This window comes from Erythrolamprus reginae, chromosome 10 (genome assembly GCF_031021105.1).
Source record: "Erythrolamprus reginae isolate rEryReg1 chromosome 10, rEryReg1.hap1, whole genome shotgun sequence".
NCBI classification, from domain to species: Eukaryota; Metazoa; Chordata; class Lepidosauria; order Squamata; family Dipsadidae; genus Erythrolamprus; species Erythrolamprus reginae.
The window spans coordinates 24,835,942-24,861,892 of record NC_091959.1 but is presented as its reverse complement, the minus strand read 5'-3'; the positions used below and the strand labels follow the sequence as shown (position 1 = coordinate 24,861,892).

At 41.8% G+C, this 25,951-nt stretch overlaps 1 protein-coding gene across 4 annotated transcripts in view; it reads right to left on the bottom strand.

Moving 5' to 3' along the window:
- The window catches only part of MCTP2 (multiple C2 and transmembrane domain containing 2), a 232,733-nt gene that overhangs the window by 89,072 nt on the left and 117,710 nt on the right, over positions 1-25,951 (bottom strand). For all 4 annotated transcript variants that reach the window (XR_011559979.1, XM_070762681.1, XM_070762680.1 and 1 more), the window contains exons 11-15: positions 22,935-23,121; positions 20,735-20,828; positions 20,448-20,550; positions 18,891-18,993; positions 1,687-1,788 (exon numbers count right to left, since the gene is read on the bottom strand). Coding sequence is in view for 3 of the 4 variants with exons in the window: in XM_070762681.1 (XP_070618782.1) it covers positions 1,687-1,788; positions 18,891-18,993; positions 20,448-20,550; positions 20,735-20,828; positions 22,935-23,121 (589 nt within the window). In the remaining variant the exon portion in view is untranslated. The remainder of the gene's footprint in view (positions 1-1,686; positions 1,789-18,890; positions 18,994-20,447; positions 20,551-20,734; positions 20,829-22,934; positions 23,122-25,951) is intronic.

The following is a 25,951-nucleotide window of genomic DNA, read 5'->3' as shown; positions in this document are numbered from 1 at the left end:
ATTCTAATCTCCGGGGGGAGTTGATTCCAGAGTGCCGGGGCTGCTACAGAGAAGGCTCTTCCCCTGGGTCCCGCCAGACGACATTGTTTAGTCGACGGGACCCAGAGAAGGCCAACTCTGTGGGACCTGATCGGCTGCTGGGATTCATGCGGCAGAAGATGGTTCCGGAGGTATTCTGGTCCGATGCCATGTAGGGCTTTTATAGGTCATTACCAACAGTTTGAATTGTGTCCGGAAAATGATCGGCAGCCAGTGCAGGCCGCAGCGTGTTGATGAGACATGGGCGTATCTAGGGAGGCCCATGATTGCTCTCGCGGCTGCATTCTGCACGATCTGAAGTTTCCGAACACTTTTCAAAGGTAGCCCCATGTAGAGAGCGTTGCAGTAGTCAAACCTCGAGGTGATGAGGGCATGAGTTATATGATGAGCTATCTCCCCTGACCTGTATAGTTTATGCATGGTATGTTTGTGTGGATGTATTGTTTTAAATAAGGGTTTTTATATATTTTAATTATTTATTTATTCATTCATTCATTCATTCATTCATTCATTCATTTATTTATTTATTTATTTATTTATTATTTAGATTTGTATGCCGTCCCTCTCCGAAGACTCGGGGCGGCTCACAACAAGATATAACAAATCATAAATAATTCAAATAACTTTAAAATATTTAAAGATTTAAAAGAACCCCATATACTAACAGACACACACACAAGCATACCATGCATAAAATTGAACAAGCCCTGGGGAGGTGTTTCAATTCCCCCATGCCTGACGGCAAAGGTGGGTTTTAAGGAGTTTACGGAAGGCAGGAAGAGTAGGGGCAGTTCTAATCTCTGGGGGGAGTTGGTTCCAGAGAGCCGGTGCCGCCACAGAGAATTGCCATTGTATATTGTTTTTTATTATTGCTGTGAGCCGCCCCGAGTCTGCAGAGAGGGGCGGCATACAAATCTAATAAATGAATGAAAATGAATGAATGAATGAGTGACCATGAGCAGTGACTCCCGGTCCAGGTAGGGTCGCAACTGGTGTACCAGGCGAACCTGGGCAAATGCCCTTCTCGCCACAGCTGAAAGATGTTGCTCTAATGTTAGCTGTGGATCGAGGAGGACGCCCAAGTTGCGCACCCTCTCCAAAGGGGTCAATAATTCCCCCCCTCCCAGGGTAATGGACGGACAGATGGGATTGTCCTTGGGAGGCAAAACCCACAGCAACTCCGTCTTGTCAGGGTTGAGTTTGAGCCTGTTGACACCCATCCAGACCCTAACAACCTCCAGGCACCGGCACATCACTTCCACTGCTTCGCCGAGTGGGCACAGGGTGGAAATGAACAGCTTTAAGAAAAAATCACCCGGAAACATGCCCACACAAAGAGGTTATTTGGGATAAACCATAGTTTATGTATCGGGTTGCAAGAAATGCCAATTTCCACTTTTCAGGAACCTGTTTATTTATTTAGGGTGGCACAGAGGCTGGTTAAGATGCTGGGCTTGTTGGCTGGAAAGCCAACAGCCCTGGTTTAAGACCTGAACTCCGTGCGACGGGTTGAGCTCCCATCTTCACCCAGCTTCTTGCCAACCTAGCAATTCAAAAGCATGCAAATGTGAGTAGATAAATAGGTACTACTTCAGCGGGGAAAGTTAACACCTTTTATGCCTTCTCTTCTAAAGACCATAGACTTACAGGGTTAAACAGGACTTCTGTTTCCAAGTGGACCATGCCTTTTGATGGAAGTCCCAAATCTTTATTCTTTAACACGTAGCAACTCTGCTGTCCATTTTTAATCTGTAAGTAACAAATACAAAAAGTGTCAAAAATAAACTCAATAAAGCTGCTATTTATATCACCTTCAATGCATTTGCACATCTAAAAATGCACAGACAAGAGCAACAAGGATTAGTGTGGGCTGGAGGCTAAAACATATGAAGAACAGTTGCTGTGCTGATCTAATGAAAAGAAGGACCAGGGGAGACATGATAGCACTGTTCCAGTATCTCAGGGGCTGCCACAAAGAAGAGGGAGTCAAGCTATTCCCCCAAGCCCCAGAAGGCAGGACAAGAAGCAATGGATGGAAACTAACCAAGGAGAGAAGCAAGCTAAAGATAAGGAAGAATTTTCTGACAGTGAGGACGATTAACCAGTGGAACAGCCTGCCTTCAGAAATTGTGGGTGCTCCATCACTGGAGGCTTTTACAGAGACTGGACAGCAACTTTTTATTTGTTTGTTTGTAATATAATCAATAATAAATAAATAATATTATAATATGATTATAATATTATAATATTAGATAGAAAGATAGATAGATAGATAGATAGATAGATAGATAGATAGATAGATAGATAGATAGATAGATAGATAGATAGATAAAGATTTTGTCCTGGAATGATATATATATAGGGCTTCCTCTCCAGCAGATTCCTCCAAGATTCATAGTATAGTATAGTATAGTATAGTATAGTATAGTATAGTATAGTATAGTATAGTATAGTATAGTATAGTATAGCATAGCATAGCACAGCACAGCACAGCACAGCACAGCACAGCATTAGCAGTAATGTAGTATAGAGTAGTGTAGTGAGTGTAGTGTAGTGTACTAGTACCAGTATTAGTATTAGGGTAGCTCACGTTGACTCCAAGGTTGGTAAAATGAAGACCCAGACTGTTGGGGTCAAAAGGCTGACTCTGTAAACTGCTTAGAAAGGGCTGTAAAACATGCTATTGCTATTAGTACAGTAATACCTCGTCCTACGAACCTAATTGGTTCCAGGGGGAGGTTCGTAAGACGAAAGGTTCGTAAGACGAAACATTGTTTCCCATAGGAAACAATGTAAAGTCAATTAATCCGTGCAACCAAAAAAACCCCCCCCCGCAAAAAACCGCTGCCACCCGGCTGTCACCTTTTAAAACAGCCTGGGGGCTTCTCAGCGACCTCCCGAACACCGAACGCCAAACCCGAACTTCCGGGTTCGGCATTCGGGAGGCCGCCGAGAAGCCCCCAGGATGTTTTAAAAGGTGACAGCCGGGCGGCGGGGCTTATCAGCAGCCTCCGAATGCCGAACGCGGAAGTTCGGGTTTGGCGTTCGGCTTTGGGAGACGGCTGGGAAGCCGCCCGACTGTTTTAAAAGGTCACAGCCGGGCTGGGGGGCTCCCCAGCAACCTCCCAAACCCCGAACCTGGAAGTTCGGCAAAAGTTCAGGGTTCGGGAGGTTGCTGGGAAGCCCCCCAGCCCGGCTGTGACCTTTTAAAACAGCCGGGCAGCTTCCCAGCAGCTTCCCGAAGCCGAACGCCAAACCTGAACTTCCGCGTTCGGTGTTTGCTGGAAAGCCGCCCGGCTGTTTTAAAAGGTGACAGCCGGGCTGGGAGGCTTCCCAGCAACCTCCCGAACCCCGAACCCGGAAGTTCGGCAAAAGTTCGGGAGGTTGCTGGGAAGCCCCCCAGCCCGGCTGTGACCTTTTAAAACAACCGGGCGGCTTCCCAGCAGCTTCCCGAAGCGGAACGCCAAACCCAAACTTCCGCATTCGGCGTTCGGAGGCTGCTGGAAAGCCACGCGGCTGTTTTAAAATGTGACAGCCGGGCTGGGAGGCATCCCATCAACCTCCCGAACCCCGAACCTGGAAGTTCGGCAAAAGTTCGGGGTTCGGGAGGTTGCTGCAAAGCCCCCCAGCCCGGCTGTGACCTTTTAAAACAGCCGGGCGGCTTCCCAGCAGCTTCCCGAAGCCGAACGCCAAACCCAAACTTCCGTGTTCGGCGTTCGGAGGCTGCTGGGAAGCCCCCCAGCCCGGCTGTCACCTTCTAAAACAGCCGCGCGGCTTCCCAGCTGCCTCCGAACGGTTTAGAAAAAAATTGCCTCTTCTTACGAACTTTTTTTGTGTTACGAACGCCAAACCCGAACTTCCGGGTTCGGCATTCAGAGGCTGCTGGGAAGCCCTGCCGCCCGGCTGTCACCTTTTAAAACAGCCAGCGGCTTCCCAGCAGCCTCCCGAACGCCGAACCCGGAAGTTCGGGTTTGGCGTTCGTAACACGAAAAAAGTTCGTAAGAAGAGGCAAATTTTTTCTGAACCCTGGGTTCGTATCTCGAGTTGTTCGTAAGATGAGGGGTTCGTATCTTGAGGTACCACTGTATTAGTATCACATTCTATTCTATTCTATTCTATCCTATTCTACTCTACCCTACCATACTCTATTCTACTCTATTCTCAAGTCAAGATTGCATTGGAAACTTGTTTTCAACTGCAATGATTCACTTAACAACTATGGCAAGAAAAGTCATAAAATGGGGCAAAATTCACTTAACAAATGTTTCACTTAACAAATGCACCAGAAATTTTGAGTTGGCAGTTAAATTGAGGACAACTGTAATCTTCAAAGAAAAATAGCTAACCCAAATCCAGGAGCCTTCAATTCCACCTTACCTCCATGATTATCCCCAAGTTTGCTGAATCTATAAAATCATACCTGGAAAAAAATATTCACACCTACTCAGAGAGACAAAATACCGGTAAATACACATGACCAAAATAAATGGATTCCTATAAAGAGTTTGGTGGTGCTTTGAATATAAAATGTATTTCCAAAGTTCTAATTTGTTTGTTGGCTTCTATTGTGCTAAATGAGAGGTAAAAGAAAATAAAAACGAAAAACCCATCTCAAACCATTTGGCTCATCAGGAAAGGTGGCTTTGGCTTTTGAAAAATGCGGGAGGAAAATATATATGCATGGTACAATAAGGATTGATTACACATTTCGCTTCTGCTCAGTCTCCCTCCCTTCTCAATTCCGGGCCTGGCTTTTAAGATGGGAAATAACGGGATTCAAAATAATGTAACATGAAAGCTGTCACAGAAGTGGGGAGGGGGGAATCGTCTTTGGCAGAACAAAATACCCAAAGATCATTATGAAATTGCAACCGCATTTTAAGATGCTTTCACAAAAGCCTTGTCAAGGTTTAAGGAAGGAGTTCCTTAGGTTCAACAGCACACAGAACAGTCCTGACTATAGGGTTTCATGACAGGTAAGAAATTAATTCAGTTCATTTGTTCATTTGTGTTTGCTTGCTTGCTTGTTTCTTTGGTTTGGTTGCTCCTTCCTTCCTTCCTTCCTTCCTTCCTTCCTTCCTTCCTTCCTTCCTTCCTTCCTTCCTTCCTTCAGTTTCTATAACCAGTCATCTCAGTACATGACTCTGGACAACTTACAATTCAAATTGTCTGCCTGTCTGTATATTATCTATTCACCTACATACTTCTATGTTTCTATGTTACACTCTCTCTCTCTCTCTCTCTCTCTCTCTCTCTCTCTCTCTCTCTCTCTCTCTCTCTCTCTTTATCTAACATTATCATCTATCTATTTCTATCTCTATCTCTCTATCTCTCATCTAACTATTTATTTATCTTTCAGAGGCTTGAGTTTCCTCAAAGCTCCATTTTATTAAAGATGTCTGGGAAAACCCGAATTTGAAAACATCCAGGGTTTTCCCCATCCAAAAGAAAATCCAAGCCCCTGCCCCAACAGCCAATGTCCATCACATGGTCCAATCAATGCACCATCCCGACTGGAGATGCCTCCATACATCATAATGTACTCCCTGTCAGTGACTACTTCACCTTTAACAACAACACAAGAGCACATAATAGATACAAACTGAATGTAAATCGCTTCAAACTTGACAGCAGAAAATACGATTTCAGCAATAGAGTGGTCACCACCTAGAACTCATTACCTGACTCTGTTGTTGCTTCCCCCAACCCCAAAATCTTCAACCTTACATTATCTACAATCGACCTCTCCCCTTTTCTAAGAGGTCTGTAAGGGGCGTGCACAAGTGCACTTTTGTGCCTAATGTCCCTGTCCTACTGTCTTATTATCCTTTCTATTACTACATTCTACTTATGTTATGTTAATATGTATTAAAATACTATATGTTTGACAAACAAACAAACAAATAAATAAAATAAATAGTCACACCCTTCCAGGTCCATGGCAAAGTGGCCTTGACTCTCAGAGAAAGGAATGTTATTATGGCTACATATCTCCCAGTGAAGGGCTACTGCTGTGCTCCCGGTGACCGGTGTGGGCACACATGTGCATGCGCAGGAAGCAAAATCTTGTGTGAGGATGCTCACGCACATGAGATTTTGCTTGTGTCTTTGCTTTCGCGCATGTGCGGAAGCAAAAAAATGCCCCAAATCAGCGAAATCTCACACGCAAGAGCATCCTCGTGCGATAATTTGCTTTCTAGGCATGCACAGAAGACGAATCTCATGCCGGCGTACACGTGCACATGTCGGAGACACAGAGATGCATGCGCATCTCCATTTTTCCAACTGGGACCACGCACCAGATCGTCCATGCAGCAGCCCACTACTGATATCTCCCCAGCTCCATACAACTCCCCTCACCCAGTTTCCCCACAGCCCTAAATGTGGTAGGCCTGAAGATCCAACACCCAACATCTCATCGAATGCAACATCTCATCGAATCCTGTGATGAGATCAAAAGAGTGACTTGAGGGTTTTAATCAACATCACATAACCATCCCTCGTTGAGATTCTACCATCTTTTCATTAGCTTAGGTCACATTGTTCAATACGGTCTCCAGATATAGAAACGTAGAAACGTTGACGGCAGAAAAAGACCTCATAGTCCATCTAGTCTGCCCTTGTACTATTTCCTGTATTTTATCTTAGGAGGGATATATGTTTATCCCAGGCATGTTTAAATTCAGTTACTGTGGATTTACCAACCATGTCTGCTGGAAGTTTGTTCCAAGCGTCCACTACTGTTTCAGTCAAATAATATTTTCTCACGTTGCTTCTAATCTTTCCCCCAACTAACCTCAGATTGTGCCCCCTTGTTCTTGTGTTCACTTTCCTATTAAAAACACTTCCCTCCTGAACCTTATTTAACCCTTTCACATATTTAAATATTTCGATCATGTCCCCCCTTTTCATTCTGTCCTCCAGACTATATAGATGGAGTTCATGAAGTCTTTCCTGAGAAGTTTTATGCTTAAGACCTTCAACCATTTTTGTAGCCCGTCTTTGGACCCGTTCAATTTTATCAATCTCTTTTTGTAGGTGAGGTCTCCAGAACTGGACACAGTATTATTCCAAATGGGGTCTCACTAGCGCTCTATACAGCGGGATCACAATCTCCCTCTTCGTGCTTGTTATACCTCTAGCTATGCAGCCAAGCATTCTACTTGCTTTCTCTATTGCCTGACTGCACTATTCATGCATTTTGAGACTGTCAGAAATCACTATCCCTAAATCCAAAAATTCTGAAATTTTTGCTAGCACAGAACTGCCAATACAATACTATATTGTTGTGGATCTTTTTTTGGCTTCTGTAAATCCCTGCTGAAATACCCTTGGTTCTCACACCAACATCTCGATCTCTGGACCTATTTTCTATCTCCCTTTGCCTCCCCCCATCATTTGTTGGCAAGCTGAGACGTGGTAATTATGATCTGCAACAGCAAAAGAATTTTGCATCAGCAAACAACCAGTCCACATTGGGCTTTTAACATAATACCAGGCTGAACAGTACTTTTTTTTCTATCAAGAAATGTAGATTTTTGTCTCTCTCTCTCTTTTTCATAGGGAGTCAATTAGAAAGAGGAGGGGGCTAACCTCCCACTGCTTCCACTTTATTTTCTGTTCAACGATTATACGACTGGACACCTTTGCATCATTAGCAGACCGATAGCAAGCCAGAGAGTCACTGCAAATCAAAGAAGATGGCAACCTCGGCCTTAGATTAGAGCGGCAGGTGATAAATCAAATAAATAAGAGGATGCACAATCAGTTACTATTGTGAACTAAACATTAAAAAATAAATAAAAAGTCACTGGTTTCGTTTATAATCGTTCTGGGTTCTTTCAATCTTTAGTCAGCTTAGATCAGGGTGTCTCCAACCTTGGCCATTTTAATACCCGTCGACTTCAACTTCCAGAACTCCTCAGTCAGCTACTGGGGAATTCTGGGGGTTGAAGTCCACAAGTCTTAAAGCAAGGCTGGCTGAGGAATTCTGGGAGTTGAAATCCACAAGTCTTAAAGTGGCCAAGGTTGGAGACATCTGTTTTAGGCAACAGGTTTCAGAGAAGCGTTTTTCAGAAATGTGCTTGCCACATTTAGAGCTGGCCAAAAGGTGGAATAAAGACTGAGAGGGAAAGAAAGAATTTTCTGGAAGTTTGCTGAAGAAGTTTTTTTCCCCCTAATGAAAGAAAATGCAGAGAACGGTTAAGAAAACTGCATGGTGCTGACCAGCCCTTGCTTCCAAAGTTAATTCTTAAGTGCTTACATAGGACTCCTTACAGCAGGCGTCCCTAAAGCCCAGTCCACAGCCCAGTACTAGGCCATGAGTTGTTCAGGAAACGGGCTTCCGGTTTGCCCGTTGTGCTGGTTTTTGCACTTCGGAGGGTTCAGGGAAGCTTTCTGAAGCCACAGAATACAAAAAAACAGCACAACAGGCAAACTGGAAGTCCATTTTTCCAAACTTCTGGTTTGCCCGTTGGGTGGTTTATTTGCACTCTGGGCTTCAGGGTCAGCTGGACAGTGCACACATACAACACCTCGCATGCCCTGAGATATAGCTCCGCGTGCCACATATATATCACATGCCATAGGTTCATCACCACAGCCCTACACCATTTCTGACCGATGGCTGTCCAGCCTCTTCTTGAAAGCTTCCAATGATGAAGCTCCCAGAACTTCTGAATGCAACTTCTGTTCCATGGGTTGATTGTCCTCAATGACTAGGGTGAGTGGGGATGGTATACGGAGGTGGGTTACTGCCCAGACGGGGGGAATGCAGTGGGGTAGCCAAAATAGAGCTGCACCCCAGAGCATCCAATTTGCACTGAAAGATGTTGAAAGAAAATGCATAAGTCACACCCACAGGGTGGTAATAAAAATTTTGGTAGCCCTTCACTAATGGTATAGAAACCTTCTGAATATCCTTTAACGACAACAACACAAGAGCACACAATAGATACAAACTAAATGTAAATCGTTCCAAACTAGACTGCAGAAAATACGATTTCAGAAATAGAGTGGTCAACGCCTGGAATTCACTACCGGACTCTGTTGTTTCTTCCCCCAATCCCAAAATCTTCAACCTTACATTATCTACAATAGACTTCTCCCCTTTTCTAAGAGGTCTGTAACGGGCGTGCATAAGTGCACCTTCGTGCCTACCGTTCCTGTCCTAATGTCTTTTTATCTTTTCTATCTCTACTTTATACAGTGGTTCCTCTACTTAAGAATTTAATTCATTCTGTGACCAGGTTCTTAACTAGAAATGTTCTTAAGTAGAAGCAATTTTTCCCAAAGGAATCAATGTAAAAGCAAATAATGCATGCAAACCCATTAGGAAAGAAATAAAAGCTCAAAATTTGGGTGGGATGAGGAGGAAGAAGAGGAGGAGGAGGACAGTTGCTGCCGAAGGAAGAAGGTGAGGTGAGGGGAATCAAAAAAATCCAAAACTTTTAAGGCAAAAAAAAAAAAAGAGAGAGGGACACTGAGGCAGCGTCCAGAGAAAGAAAAATGCTCTGTTCGCTCTGTGCTGCCCAGAGTGAAGGGAGGGTTTCTTTTCTCTGGGCACTCGCAGAGGTTTATTCCCTCTCCAAGCACCCAGAGAAAGGAAAATGCTTTGTTCGCTCTGGGCTGCCAAAGCCTCCTTAAGCGCCACCGAAAGGCTCCTCTGGCAGCCCAGAAAAACCTGAGATGGCCGGGATTAAAGGGGGAATCGCAGGAAACTGGCCGGGCCTTCATGCCGCTCTCAAATTTCATGGGATTTTTTCCAGGCTCGGGTGCTTAAGTAGAAAATGGTTCTTAAGAAGAGGCAAAAAAATATTGAACATCTGATTCTTATCTAGAAAAGTTCTTAAGTAGAGGCGTTCTTAGGTAGAGGTACCACTGTACTTATATTATGTTAAGCATACTATGATACAATACTACTGTATATTTATAAATAAATAAATAAAATCTAATATTCTTCATGTGAAGATTTCTTAACTGAATGTGTAAATTAATATTCAATCATCCAGGCCAACAGTTATCTAAAAAGGTTAATTCACAGGAACCGGACCAAAGTTTATTCCAAACTGAACAAAACTGTAACCTGTAAACAGCCCGGCAGAATAGCAGGCTACAAGCCCGACTTTGCCGCAGCCTAATGGATAGATTTGCTCAGCCATTTGTATGAAACCTGCCAGGTGAAATGGATGTCTGGGAATTCAGCTCTACTAAAGAGAGCCAGTGCTACATGTATTAAGCATCCACCCTTATTGACCGCTGGAGAATTTTAATGAAACGGGAAAACGTTGGAGTTTTGATACTGAACAGGGGCCCTAAGAGCTCTGAGAGGGGAATGGAGGAGCCTGCGTTGCTCTCGCCTGCAAGAAAAATGAGTGGGCAATTTTTCTCCCTTTTTACACACCCGCGCACACCCACAATCATTTATTTACAGAAGTACATCTGGCTTCAATGCAGATGCTGGTTCCGATATGCAGAACTCGAGATCTGCCACCACAGGGCGGGACGGGGAGAGAATTAACAGCTGGAAGGAATCATCGGCCATTCTCATCTCTGAGCAGAAATTCGTCATTTGGCCAACCCAGGAAATGGCTGTCCAAATGTTGTGTACAACTTCTCTACCACGTTCTGATGCTGTTTCCCAGCCCCCTGGTTTCCTTCTGTGAATTATCAGCCGTGAGGAAATCTTTATGATGGTTTATAGCATAGATAATCACAGAAGAGTCAGCCAGTTTTTGAATTTTTCCAAACTTGACTCCCTTCAATGTTAAGCAAAATGGAGAAAAGCGAAAAAAATATAATTTGTCCTTGAGAAAGAACTCAACGATTGGCATCCAGTTGGGGATTCAATGGGGATTTGTCACGTAGTTCTAGGCTTACCAGTTTAGGAAAAAAAACCTTTATTCGGTGGTGCTCAGTCACAGCACATAATGGGATTATAATTCTAAATAAATTTCTACTTGCTAGGCACAATGTAGGTTTTTCAGTTTGGGTTGAGCTAACTGGGCCAAAGAGATACGAGAAAGTAAAGCCCAGACCCTCATTTTTTAGGAAAAAAAGTCATCAAACTGACAATGTTGAACTTTCTTTCTAGTAATTACTGCTATGGTAGCACAAGATCTACCCAAACTTTCTTTCCTTCCTTCCTTCCTTCCCTTTCCTCTTTCCTTCCTTTCTCTTTCTTTCTTTCCTCTTTCTCTTTCTTTCTCTCTCTTTCCTTCCTTCTTTTCTTTTTTCTTTCCCCTTTCCCTCCCTCTCTTTTTCTTTTCTCTTTCTCTCTTTCCTCTCCCCTCCCTTCCCTTCCCTTCCTCCTTCCTCCTTCCTCCATCCCTTTTTCTTTCTTTTACTCTTTTCTTTTCATTTGTCTTTCCCCTCTCTTTCTCTCTCTCTCTCTCCTTCCTTCCTTTTTTCTTTTCACTATCCCTTTCTTCCTCTCCCCCTCTCTCTCCATTCCCTCTATATTTCTTTCTTTTACACTCCTTTTCTTTCCTCTTTCCCTCTTTCTTCCTCTCTCTCCTCCCCCCTTCTTTTTCTTTTTTCTTCCCTCTTTCTCTTTTTGTTTCTCTCTTCTCCCTCCCTCCTTCCTTCATTTCCTGATTTCAGCCTGAATTCCAGCCAACCCGATTTAGTTACATATGGACAGTTAAAAAAACAACAACACACAGACACTGTCACCAGATTAAATATAAGGTGGATAAAGTGTAAGATTCACACAAAACTGCAAAATCCTTTTGATGTCCTTATTCATTAAACTATTTATCTTCCACATAAAGAAACCCACCAAAGCAGGCCATCACCATCAGTCCCAAAGCAAATTCATAAACTTCAATTCTTTCTTCTTGCAAACCACATTTTCCCAGTCCAGGTCCAGATGCAATAGGACAACAAACCCAAATATGGTGCGACCACTTTTAACCACATATGCTAAAAAAAAAAAAAAACAACCCTACGGAATGCAGTCCTCAAACATCTGGATCTACAGCTGTAACTCTCTGCTCCATCTCTGTAAAACAAGGAAGGCCTTTTTCACTCCTCTTGTTTCAACAACCATTTCAGCGCATTGTTCACTGGGGATGTGCAAAACACACCAATTCCAGATTGTTCTGCTCTGAGATTGGTTGAGTTTTGCACATTGCTATTCTTTGCTCCATTTGCTAGGACCCACCAAAGCACAAATAAAGGAAGATGAGAATTGGATCTAGTCTCAGGCAACCAGCTGGCCGCCCTTGAAATATTAATTTATTTACTTATTGTATTTCAAGCCCATCCACTATTCAGATTTCTCAAAGCAGATTACAAAGTGACTAGAATCATCAAAAAGGTTTTGGAAACGACTAAAAAAAAAGATTCAAACAATGAAACCAATGCAAAACAATCAATAGCCCAAGAAGGAAAAGTCTACTATTCAAAACACAAAGGCAAAACAGAAAAACAGAATAAATCTGATCTTTTATCATTTATACACTGGTGTCATTGTCCTCCTACAATATTAGAGTACTGTATAGAACAAGAACTAAACATTATGCTCAATTCAACTAGCAAATTGACTAAAAAGGAGAGCGTGTTTTAGTTTAGTGCTAGAAAAAAAGTTTACTTTATTGCTCATTTTAATCTGTCCTTTCCACTTACTGTGTTCTAATCTGTGCTTTGGTTTTAAAATTATTTATTTTATTTATTAATCAGATTTCTCCTGGGACTCAGGGCGGCTCACAATAACAAATACTAACATGAAGAAATCTAATATTAAAATATACTAAAAATCGCTACTAAAAAAATTGGGTTAGCTTATTTGGAGTACTCCCTAGAGCAGAAAAGCATCTATTAAATAAGCAAAATAATGCAGATACTCCTTGTTTTGCAACCCCAAGTGGTATCAGAATTTCAGTTGGTAAGCAATATGGTTCTTAAGAGAGAGACACTAATTTTACAAACTTTTTTTGGTGCAGTCATTCAGCAAGTCACACAATTGTGAACAAAATCTAGCTGTCAACTTGCAAAGTTTTCAAGTTCTCAAGGGCATTTATTAGAAACTTCCAATTGCCAAGCAACCAAATTTTGACCACATGACTGGGGACGGGGAGATAATATAATGGTGAGGACTGGTTACGTGTCACTTTTTTCAGTCCCATCCTAACTTTGAACAATTGCAAAACAAATGGTTGTAAGATGTAAGGACTGACTGTAATTACCATATTTTTGGAGTATAAGAAGCACCTCCCCACCCCAGAAAAGAGGGTAAATATCTGGGTGCAACTTATACTCCGAATGTAGTGCAGCCTTCCAAATAAAGGTTTCAGAGGCTGAAAAAAATATTTCAAAGGGAGCTTCAGAATAAAAGCCTCTGAAATGGAGTTTCAGACTCTGTAATGGAGCTTCAGAATAAAAGCCTCTGAAACGGAGCTTCAGGGAAAAAAAGCCTCTGAAATGGAGCTTCACATTCTCAAATGGAACTTCAGAATAAAAGCATCTGAAATGGAGCTTTGGACTCTGAAACGGAGCTTCAGAATAAAAGCCTCTGAAATGGAGTTTTCAAATTCAGAGGGGAAAAAGCAAGGAGCAGAACTCACAAGAAATGAACCTGTTGGTAAAAATTAACCTGTGGGAATAGCTGATTGGGAGTATTCCAGGAGGCTGATTCACCTCCAATCAACATTTTTCTTATTTTCCTCTCCAAAAACTAAGGTGCATCTTATTCTCCAGTGAGTCTTAAAGTCTGAAAAATATGGTAAATAAATGCCACCCAGAATTTAGGCCCTACTCCTCTAGGCAGCTCTAAGTTCCCCGGAGTGATTCATCCAGCAGAAGGTATTCCTTGAGATAATCCAGCTTCAGGCTCTTTCAGGCTTTAGCGGAAGGATAGAATATCAAGATCACTTGAATTATTAGTACCAGAGTAAATAAATAAATAGAGCTTTATTACAGTCAAAGACCATCAATAAAATAATTTTTTTAAAAACACCAAAATACTCCAGAACATCCATACCATTTCATAAAGCCTTATTAAGACCACACTTAGAATACTGCATCCAGTTTTGGTCACCATATTATATAAAAAAAGATGTTGAGACTATGGAAAGAGTGCAGAGAAGAGCAACAAAGATGATTAAGGGGCCAGAGGCTAAAACATAAGAAGAACGGATGCAGGAACTGGGCATGGCTGGTCTAATGAAAAGGAGGAACAGGGGAGACGTGATAGCAGTCTTCCAATATCTCAGGGGTTGCCACAAAGAAGAAGGAGTCAACCTATTCTTCAAAGCATCAGAAGGCAAGATGAGATGCAATGGATGGAAACTAATCAAGGAGAAACACAATCTAGAATTAACAATAAACTTCTTAACAGAGAGGGAGAACAACTAAGTTTTGGCTGTTTCTTTTAAGGAGAGACTGGACAGGAATGATATAGGGTTTCTTGCTATAGAAGAATTTTATTTATTTTTATTTTTATTTTTATTTATTTATTTTATTTTATTTTATTTTTATATTTTTATTTTTATATTTTTATTTTATTTTTTCTTATTTATTTATTCATTCATTCATTCATTCATTCATTTATTTATTTACACACACTTCCATGCTGCCCAATCTTGAAGGACTCAGGACGGCTTATAAGTACAACATAAATGACAATATAAATACAAAACGATAAAAAAGAAGTCAAATTTAAAATCTAAAAAATTATAAAACCCCAATTAAAAACCCATATATTAACCAATCACAACATACATACTAAAATTATAGTTGTTAATTCATGGCCCCCCAGGCCTGCTGTCAAAGCTAGGTCTTAGTGGCCTTGCGGAAGGCCAGTAGGGTGGGAACAGTACGGACATCGGGGGGGGGGGAGTTGATTCCATAGAGCCCGGGCAGCAACAGAGAAGGCTCTCCATCGCGGCCCCATCAACCAGCATTGCTTAGTTGATGGGACCCAGAGGAGGCTGACTCTGTGTGCTCTTATTGGTCTCTGGGAGGTAGGTGGCAAGAGATGATCCCATAAATAGTCTGACCCTGAGCCTTACTTACTTACTTACTTACTTACTTACTTACTTACTTACTTACTTACTTACTTACTTACTTACTTACTTACTTACTTATTAATTATTTAGATTTGTATGCCGCCCCTCTCCACAGACTCGGGGCGGCTCACAACAAAGTGAAAAACAATTTACAACAAATCTAAATTACTGTTTAAAAATATTTTTAAAACCCCATTTTCTGAACAAACATACATACAGACATACCATTCATAAATTGTATATGCCCGAGTTCCCCCATGCCTGACGACAAAGGTGGGTCTTAAGGAGCTTAGGAAAGGCAAGGAGAGTAGGGGCAGTTCTAATCTGTGGGGGGAGTTGGTTCCAGAGGGCCGGGGCCGCCACAGAGAAGGCTCTTCCCCTGGGGCCCGCCAACCGACATTGTTTAGTTGACGGGACCCGGAGAAGGCCCACTCTGTGGGACCTAATCGGTCGCTTGGATTCGTGCGGCAGCAGGCGGTCTCGGAGATATTCTGGTCCAGTGCCATGAAGGGCTTTAAAGGTCATAACCAACACTTTGAATTGTGACCGGAAATTGATCGGCAACCAATGCAGACTGCGGAGTGTTGGTGAAACATGGGCATACCTAGGTGATAACCAAGGATGTTGGATAAATTCCAACTTTGTTATACTCTTATTGTGTTAAAACAAATTTTTCAGTGGAGCCAGAAATACACAGCAGTATTATATGTTCTTAACACATCTGCTATGAGAGAGAGAGAAACAGATGAGAGAGACAGACGAGAGAGAGACAGAGACAGAGAGACAGATGAGAAACAGAGACAGACAGAGACAGATGAGAGACAGAGACAGACAGAGACAGAAGGACAGAGGCAGAGACAGAGAGAGACAGACGAGAGAGAAAGACAGAGAGAGACAGACGAGAGACAGACAGAGACAGAGACAGAAAGACAAAGGGAGACAGAGACAGAGAGAGACAGAGGGAGACAGAGACAGAAAGACAGACAGAGACAGAGACAAAGACACAGAGAGACAGAGAAACAGAGAGAAACAGAGACAGAGAGAGAGAGAGAGACAGAGAGAGAGAGACAGACAGACAGACAGACAGACAGACAGACAGACAGACAGAATGAATTAACATTCTCCTTCCCTTTCTCTGTATCTAGCCACATGGATGTCTCCCTCCTTCTCGCAGCCCCGTTCGGGGAGATTGTGAGGGGCTCTTGACAAACGTCTATAAAATCAAGAGGAAAGGGGAGGAAATGGAGATCTAACATACCCCTGTCAAACTCACACAGCCGGCTGCCTCTCACACAAGCCATTTGGCAAACACTCGCTCTCCAGGAGACCAGCTGCTCATGCTGTTCCCGTCCAGCAGCATCAGGGATATGAGGATTTGGGGAGAAATTAACAGAGTCATCAAAAATTGAATAAAAGATGTTAAGGAGTTGTTCCTTCCCTGTAAACATCAAACGGTTCGGCGCACGGCGCGAGCTTTGATAAGCATTCCAAAAAAAAAAAAGGGGGGGGGGACCCCAAGCAAACATTGGAAAGAATAGGATCAAAAAGAGAATTATATCTATACATGCTTTTTTAAAAAAGAAGAAGAAGAAAAAAGAAGAGATTAAACCAAGATATTTTGGGAAAGGATTGGCCCGCCTTGAAGAACAGAATCTGAAGCATCTTCATGGCTGAGGGGGAAAAAAATTACCTCAGCAAGTTTCAGAGGTATAAAGCCCATACTGTATAAATGTATCTTCGGAGGCAGCTGTTTTCTGACAATAGTGAGATTTGAACAACGTCTACCTGCTAAGTCTCCAAAATGTGCTGTGGGATATCTCCTGATTTTAAAAAGTATGAGTTGCTCCTTCAAAAGAAATTAGCCCGGCCTGCTTTTTAACAAAAAAAGACAGTTTCAAAGGACAGTCTAAAGGAAAAGAAATGGAACTGAAGGAACAGACAGCTGAAAATACAGATGTGTGAAGAGTAATAAGTTTGAAGTGGCTCAAAGGTCAAGAGGAGACGTTGCCGTGAAGCTGCCCATTTTCACATCCCTTTGAAAGGAAACTCTCTACAATTAAAACGCAGAAAGTTCTAAAGCGACGCTGAAAGCTACGAAATTCGAGAAACGAAGCGGCAACTTTCCTTCAGGCCACCTCGGGCAGCGGCTGATATGGTTTAATTAAAGAGGAGAACTTAATAAAGCTCTCTGGCAAAAGAGGCTACAAGCGTTTTCCTTGCTTTAAAAAAAAACAATCAGAGGTAGCCTTAATTAGAAAACGGAAGAAGAAATGCTAACCTGCTTTTTCAGTGAGGTTTCAGACTGGTATTTTGGTGTCCTGAATCTGGAAGTTGAGTTGGGGCAATTGGGCATATTATTTTTGTTTGATTTGAAATATTTTGCTTCCTAGAATGGAAGGGACTTTGGAGGTAAGCTAGAACTAAGGAGAAATTCTTAGAATATGGAATAAAAGAGAATGGAAAGGACTTTGCAGGTAAGCTAGAACTAAGGCAAAATTTCCTAACAGTGAAAACAGTTACTAACCAGCAGAACAGCTTGTCTTTAGAAACTGTGGGAATCACTGGAGATTTAAGAAATGACTGGATGACCACAGGTCTTCTTCTTGAGCAGGAGGTTTGTTATTCTATATTCTGTGCTCTTCATAGGGAAAGTACTTACTCTGGAACAGCTTTGCCGCGGTATTAAACTATGCAAATACAAGAAGGACAATAGAGTTCCTACATAGAATTAAATTTAAGTTGCAACCCCAGAAAGGAAAGCAAACTTTCCATCCAAAACCTAATCAAGAAACGCGACTGATCCCTGATTTGATTCCTGGAATACAACGCCTCTGAATTGCCTTTGGTTCCCTCGAAATGCTACATGTGCTTTGAGTCCAAAGGAACAGTGAAAGTACATAGAAAACAAGCTTTACTAATTAAGGCTTATAAGTAAGAACATACAAAACTTTCGCCAGACCAATCCTTGAATACAGCTCATCTGTCTGGAACCCCCACTGAAGAGCCCTCTATTCCTCCACTTGCAACAGAATACCCTACGCAACTAGACTTACAATCCTAGGTTTAGAAAGCTTAGAACTACGTCACCTTAAACATGACCTAAGCGTAGACCATAAAATCAAGTGCTACAGCATCCTTCCTGTCAATGACAACTTCAGCTTCAACCACAACAACACACAAGCACACAACAGATACAAACTTAAAGTAAACCGCTCCAAACTCAACTGCAGGAAATACGACTTTAGTAACCAAGTAGTTGATGCATGGAACTCACTGCCAGACTCTGTAGTATCATCACCTAAACCCCAAAACTTTAACCTTAGACTGTCCACTGTTGACCTCTCCCGATTCGTGTCATAAGTGCATCAGAGTGCCTTCCGTCCCCTGTCCTAATGTTTCTCTCTTACTAGTATCATGTACATAAATATTATTATATCTCTGTATACCACCAGTACGTACTTGACAAAACAAATAAATAAAATACAATAAAAAAATAAAAAAGTACCCTGGAGAAAAAAGTGTGAGTCTTTGCACACCCAACAGCGAAGTATGCACGAGAGTAAACAAGCGAGATAGAGGAACATGTTCTCCATTTCATCGGCTGGTTAGCAGATGAATCAAAGTTGTGCCAGTATTCCTGTCTCCCTTGTACACACAGAGAACATGATTGGAAGAGAATCATACCTACAAGGTAAAGGATTATCGCAATGGCAACATCAAGACAGGGCTATTTTTCTTTCTGCGCACATCGTTGCAGGAGGATAAGAATGCAGCCCTGTCCCATGGAGGCCATTAAGGCTAAGATGAAGTATGGAGCCAGAGCAGAGAGGGAAAATAACTTACGGACAGCAAAGGGATGGCAACTTTTCCAAGAAAGTCAGGCGGCTTATCTCCATCCTCATCAAACACCATGACTTCCAGAATGTCGTGAATGTCTTTAATAGGGCTGGAAAGAGATGGGAAGAATTAGGAATCCCTATTGATTTCCTTCGCCACAGAAAGAGCTGGTGGGCATTCGTTAATTAAATTTTCTTTCTTTCTTTCTTTCTTTCTTTCTTTCTTTCTTTCTTTCTTTCAATTTACAGAATAAAATATATACAATAATAAAAATAGTACAAATACAATTAAAACATTGAAAAAATAAAAATAAAACCCAATATAAAACAATCAATCATGGCATAAATGTGTTATTAAGGCCTTTCGGAAGGCGAGGAGAGTGGGGGCCGGTGTGAATCTCTGGAGGGAGTTCGTTCCAGAGGACTGGGGCCACAACAGAGAAGGCCCTTCCCCGCAGACCGGCAGACGCAGGGTGGCGCAGTGGTTAGAATAAAGCACTATAGGCTACTTCATCTTACTGCTAGCTGTAGTTCAGCAGTTCAAATCTCACCACCGGCTCAAGGTTGACTCAGCCTTCCATCCTTCCAAGGTGTGTAAAATGAGGACTCAGATTGTTGGGGGCATTATGATGATTCTGTAAACCACTTAGAGAGGGCTGTCAAAGCACTATGAACCGGTATACAAGTCTAAATGCTATTGCTATTGTTTGGCCAATGGGACTCAGAGAAGGTCAACTCGGGGCAACTCAATCGGTCGCTGGGATATGTGAGGCAGGAGAGAGTCCCGAAGTTAGGATCGCTTCGAGGTGTTTATCGTATGTTTAGTGCAGATGCAATTCATCGACATACAAGTTGAACACGGTTCCCAATCACATTCGTTTCATTTCTGAAAATCACAGGGATTAAGGCAACTTGGGGCATCTTCTAACTACTCATCCCCCCCGCCTGCTGTTACATTTGCGGCATAAACTTTCCCTCCAGCAAGCCTTCCAAACTGGTTGCCTTTCAAATATCTCAGGACTATTGCTCCAGTAATCCCCCTGCTGTGGGGAAACTCTGAAAATTATAGGTGGGAGGTGTATTACAGAAAGCAACATGACCATAAACCCTGCCGTCACCCACCCAGTACTGGTTTTAGTCCTTTAAATCAGCACCAGCAATGAGATTTTTTAAAAGCCATAGCCAGGGGATATGTGCTGAAGCTGACCAGACTAAAGATGCTAGCCAGATAAATATCTAGGAAGCAGATTCTTTTCCCTGTTTTCCTCCCTAAAAACTAAGGTGCGTCTTATACTCCAGTGCATCTTATACTCCAAAAAATATGGTAAGTAAGTAAATGCCACAATTCTTTTCAAAAGAAAATGTAAAGCGTGGCTATAGGATTTAAAGTAGAGATGCGTCTAGAGAAGGAACGTCCTAAGCTCAGTCATATAGCCTATTACATTTTGGAAAGTACCCAATGTCCCCCACCTCCTTTCCCAAGAAGGGTTCATACTAGGTGGGCTACCTCTCTCTTGGCAAGTCTAACCCTCACATCAGGAGTTTCAGTGGCAAAGCTACTTACAAAGTAAAGACCTGGTTCCATTCTGGGTTGAGGTTTTTGTAAACAGTGTAACTCTGAAGTCTGCTGTTCCCTAATTCCAAGACGCAGAAGGGATCGCTTTTGCCTACAGAAAGAAACCAAAATCTATCACGTTGAAGAATTTGTTCCATGAAAAGACACTTGCCAATATTCTGGTTAGCTTCTTGAGAGATTATCCTCTTTATTTCAGACGCTCCTGTATGGAATTGCACTTATGTGCGAAACAAGTCATGCTGAACAGAGTGAAAGAGAAATAAAACAATGCATACCTGAAAAATCTGCAGCTAACAGATCAACTGCTTTCAAAAGTTTGACTTGCAAAAAACCAATATCCTTTATGTTTTGGAAAGTGTTCTTTAAACTCTGAAAAGAAAATCATTGTTAGAAAAATTATGCTTTGAAAGATGCTTTTTTTAAAAAAATATGTTTGAGGTGTCCACTTTTAAGAGCATATTTTTCTCATCCAAATAACCAGTTAATTAAGTAAGCCTCATATTCAGTTCTGCCGATTCTTTTGAGGAACACATTGGTTCCTTAAATAAGAAACTCATGTCTGATTTCCTACTAGTGCATAGTACTGTTAAATACTTATAACTATGTTTAATTAAACACAGTTTAAACTATTTGCAAACATTGTTTAGTATTATTTGCAAACACTGTAAATCATAATGGGAGATGTACGCATATGAGTCTACGGAGAGGAGCGGCATACAAATCTAATAAAAATAAATAAATAAATAAATAAATATTTATATTGGATTTAGATTGGATACTGTAGCCTAGAGGATAGGGGTTTTTGGATAGGGGCGGCATATAAATCCAATAAAACTAAACTAAACTAAACTAAAAATTCTCTGCCTTACAAGGCAAAGGTTGCAGGTTCAAGTCCCAGTGGGTATGGCTAGCTGATGAGGCCAAAATAAGGCCGAAATTTTCAAATTCAGCAAAAAAACATGTGACACATATAGATAGAATTGTCGGCTATCAATAAAATTAACTGCCTTGGAAATGGCCCTGGGTTGGGCCGAGAGGCAAATAAGGAGCTGTGATGTTCCTTCAATACACCAGGGTGATTCGACACAAAATATGTAGCCCTTCTCTGGTGCAGAGCTGAAGGGATTGGATACTGTAGCCTAGAGAATAATTCTCTGCCTTACAAGGCAAAGGTTGCAGGTTCAGGTCCCAGTGGGTATGGCTAGCTGATGAGGCCAAAATAAGGCCGAAATAGATCTATCCTAGTCTCCCTTAATTTTCAAATTCAGCAAAAAAACATATATATATCCGTGTGTGTGTGAGCACATATCGATGGATGGATAGATGAAACAGATGATAAAGAGAGAGAGAGATGGATAGAAGGAGGAGAGAATAGACAGATAGATGGATGGAGAGAGAATAATAATAATAATAATAATAATAATAATAATAATAATCATCATCATCATCTCCGCAGAGAGAGAGACAGAGAGACAGACAGACAGACAGATGAGATAGATAGATAGATAGATAGATAGATAGATAGATAGATAGATAGATAGAGAGAGACAGAGACAGAGACAGAGACAGAGACAGACAGACAGACAGACAGACAGACAGACAGATGAGATATTTATTTATTTATTTATTTATTTATTTATTACTTGGATTTGTATGCCGCCCCTCTCCGAAGACTCGGGGCGGCTCACAACATGTAGAAACAAATCATAAGTAATCAAACAATTTAAAATTTTAAAGATTTAAAAAAACCCATATACTAAGATAGTATATAGATAGATAGATAGAGAGAGAGAGAGAGAGAGAGAGAGAGAGAGAGACAGACAGACAGACAGACAGACAGACAGACAGACAGACAGACAGACAGACAGACTCGGCCTCTGTGGATATCCCTGCTTCACGGGTGTGCACAGTGGTTAGAGTGCAGCACTGCAGGCTATTTCCGCTAACTGCTAGCTGTAGTTCAGCAGTTCAGATCTCACCACCAGCTAAAAGGTTGACTCAGCCTTCCATCCTTCCGAGGTGGGTCAATTGAGGACCCAGATTATTGGGGGTGATATGCTGATTCCGTAAACTGCTTAGAGAGGGCTGTAAAAGCAGAGCCGGGGTGGCGCAGAAGGTAGAGTGTTGTACTGGAGACCACTGTAGATCTGTAGGTCAGCGGTTCAAATCTCATCACCGGCTCAAGGTTGACTCAGCCTTCCATCCTTCCGAGGTGGGTAAAATGAGGAGCCGGATTGTGGGGACAATAGGATGGCTCTGTTAAAAAATGCTATTGCTAACATGTTGTAAGCCGCCCTGAGTCTAAGGAGAAGGGCGGCATAAAAATGGAATGAATGAATGAATGAATGAATGAATGAATGAATGAATGAATGAATAAATAAATAAATAAATTAATAAATTAATTAATTAATAAATGTCTGAATGCTATTGCTATTCAGGAGAAAGGAGGGGAGGGGGGAAATAACATTGACTCACATAACGTTGGAAAATCTGCTTCCTTTCATTGGGGTCTCCCAGGGGACACATGCACAAATCCGAGATGGATACCCCTAAGCAAGGTGCCACGGAGATCACCAACACCAAGAACCCCGTCTGCTTCTCCAGGGGCAATTCCAAACGGTTGGGTTGTTTGTCAGAGAGTTGGCCAACGTCAACTTTGCATCTAAACCATTGGAAGGCAAAAGAAAACACAGTCAATTTCGTAGGTTACACCATCAGAGTCAACCTTCTCTACAAATTGCTGGGCGCCGTAAAATGTTCAACATCCGATGGAGGGGTAAGAATTTATACTGTGTCCTGAAACCCTCCCAGAGTTAGTTGCAACTTTTCCACTTCAAAGGATGCGAACTAATTTTGCCTTTCGGCCCCAAATTTACTAGTTCCTTTAACATCTATGGAGACTCTCAGTCATCCATGTTCTGTGCACGGCCCTTGGGGCAACCCCACCGACTCAAAAATCCTTTATTTTATGAATAAATCAAACTCTTTATTGCTGCTGATAATAATAATAATAATAATAATAATAATAATAATAATAATAATAATTTATTAGATTTGTATGCCGCCCTTTTCCGAGGATATAAGCACACATAATGAAAAGCAGATTTTAAACTGCAAGGGAAAAGGAATTATCTTCTTCTTTGGTTGCTAAACATAAACAATGTCCGGGAAAGGTGCCACACTCAGCCTAATCAGCATTCCTTAGATCAGTGTTTCTCAACCTTGGCAACTTGGAGATATTTGGACTTCAACTCCCAGAATCCCCCAGCCAGCCAAACACTGCCTTAGATAACAAGTCCATTTATCATTTAAGCATATGAATTGGCTCACCGAAGTCCTGGCCAACAAGCATCCAGCAGAGAAAGCCTTTTATTGAGGCATAAATCATGGTTTTAAAGCCTTGTTCAATCACACCCCAGTCTCACATCTCTCTCATGGAACGATGTTGAAACTCCACACCCATTTTCCCACAATCCTTTGCCTTTATACTCCTGAAAGTGACATCACACCCCAAAGAGGCTAAGTCTGCACACTAATACCTTTTACTATGCAACTCCTATTGCCTTCTCAACGATCTCCTATAGTGAGGGTCTATCCATGGACTTTCCACTCTCATGTCTTCCTCATCCTCTGACTGGGGCCACTCCCCCATTGGCACATCAGCCCCCTCTAGTGGTTTGTCAGGCTCACTCAGGTCACTTTCTCCCTCACTCTCGCTCTCTGCATCAGCTGGCAACCCCCCTGACCCAGGGTATCTAGAGGGTCCTGGCTCCTCCTCCTCAGAATTTGACATAACCTGAGATGGACAAGGAGCACTAACAACAACCCAGATCATGGTTGTCCCAACAGAACAACTGGACTTTCTTGGGATGCCTCAGTGGTGCAGTGGTTCGAGTGCAGAACTGCAAGCTACTTCTGCTGATCACTGGCTGCCAGCAGTTTGGCAGATCGAATCTCAGCAGGCTCCAGGTTGACTCAGAACAACCTCCTTCCGAGGTTGGTAAAATGATGACAGATTGTTGGAGGCAATAGGCTTACTCTCTGTAAACTGCTTAGAGAGGGTTGTGAAGCACTGTATATAAGTCTAAATGCTGTAAATGCTATTGCTATTTTTCCCCTCTTGAAAAGGTTTCACTTGTCATCCAAGAAGTTTCTTCAGTTGTCAAGAACTGAACAGAAGAAGCTTCTTGAAGGAGAAATAAAAGAAAAAAAGGAGAAGGAAGTCCAGTTCCTTTTTGGAAAAAACACCATTGGGATAGTTCCTTTAATCCATGTACTCAAAACATTTCTTGGAGAAAAAGGCACCCCTGAATAAACTCCGTTTCAGAAAGTGGTGGTCAAAAAAAATAGAGAGAGACATTTAAAGAACAGAGTTCTTAATCAGGTTCTTCTTGTAAGAATCAAATGGGAAATTTGCCGTGTAACAAAAAATATTTTCTCATATTAAGAACAAGTAACCAAATCAAGAGGACTAACATCCAAATTACGGGGGGATCTGAAAATAAAACATCCAAGAAATGAGTCTGAAAAAGTGATGCACTGTGTTTGAACAGACTCTTTAAAAACATTTAAAAATGGATGGAGCCTTATTTTGAACTAAGGGGGACCTAAGTTGTCTAGTTTGATGAAAAGGACTCAGGGTGACATGATAGCAGTGCTCTGATATTTAAGGGGCTGTCCCAAAGAAGAGGGAGTTAAGCTATTATTATTTTTTATAATAATGTATTTTAAATTAGTTTTTAAAAAATTTTAAACATTAGATTTGTATTTATATTGTATTGCTGTTATGTTGTGAGCCGCCCCGAGTCTTCGGAGGGGGGCGGCATACAAATCTAATACATTATTATTATTATTATTATTATTATTATTATTATTATTATTATTATTTCAATACAATACGGCAAACAAGATCACTATGCTGGATTTTGTATTTTATCGCCAGTCGGGCGCTTCCCAAGCACCTCGGACTGTGTGATGTAGCGGCGAATTATGTTTGCCGATCCCAGTAAAGCGACCTTTTGCAATTGACAGATGGAGATTTTGTCAATTCCGATGGTTTTCAAATGTCCGCTGAGATCCTTTGGCACTGCGCCCAGCGTGCCAAGTACCACTGGGACCACTTTCACTGATTTATGCCAGTGTCGTTGCAGCTCGATTTTTAGATCTTCGTATTTCACTAATTTCTCTAGCTGCTTCTCAATTCTGCTGTCCCCTGGGATTGCGATGTCAATGATCCATACTTTCTTTTTATCCACAATCAGGATGTCTGGTGTGTTATGCTTCAGAATTCGGTCAGTCTGAAGTCCCACAGTAGTTTTGCTTACTCATTTTCGACCACTTCTTCAGGCTTATGATCCCACCAGTTCTTTGCCACTGGTAAATGGTAGTTCCGGCACAAGTTCCAGTGGATCATCTGTGCCACAGCATCATGTCTATGCTTGTAGTCAGTCTGTGTGATCTTTTTGCAGCAGCTGAGTATGTGATCAATTATT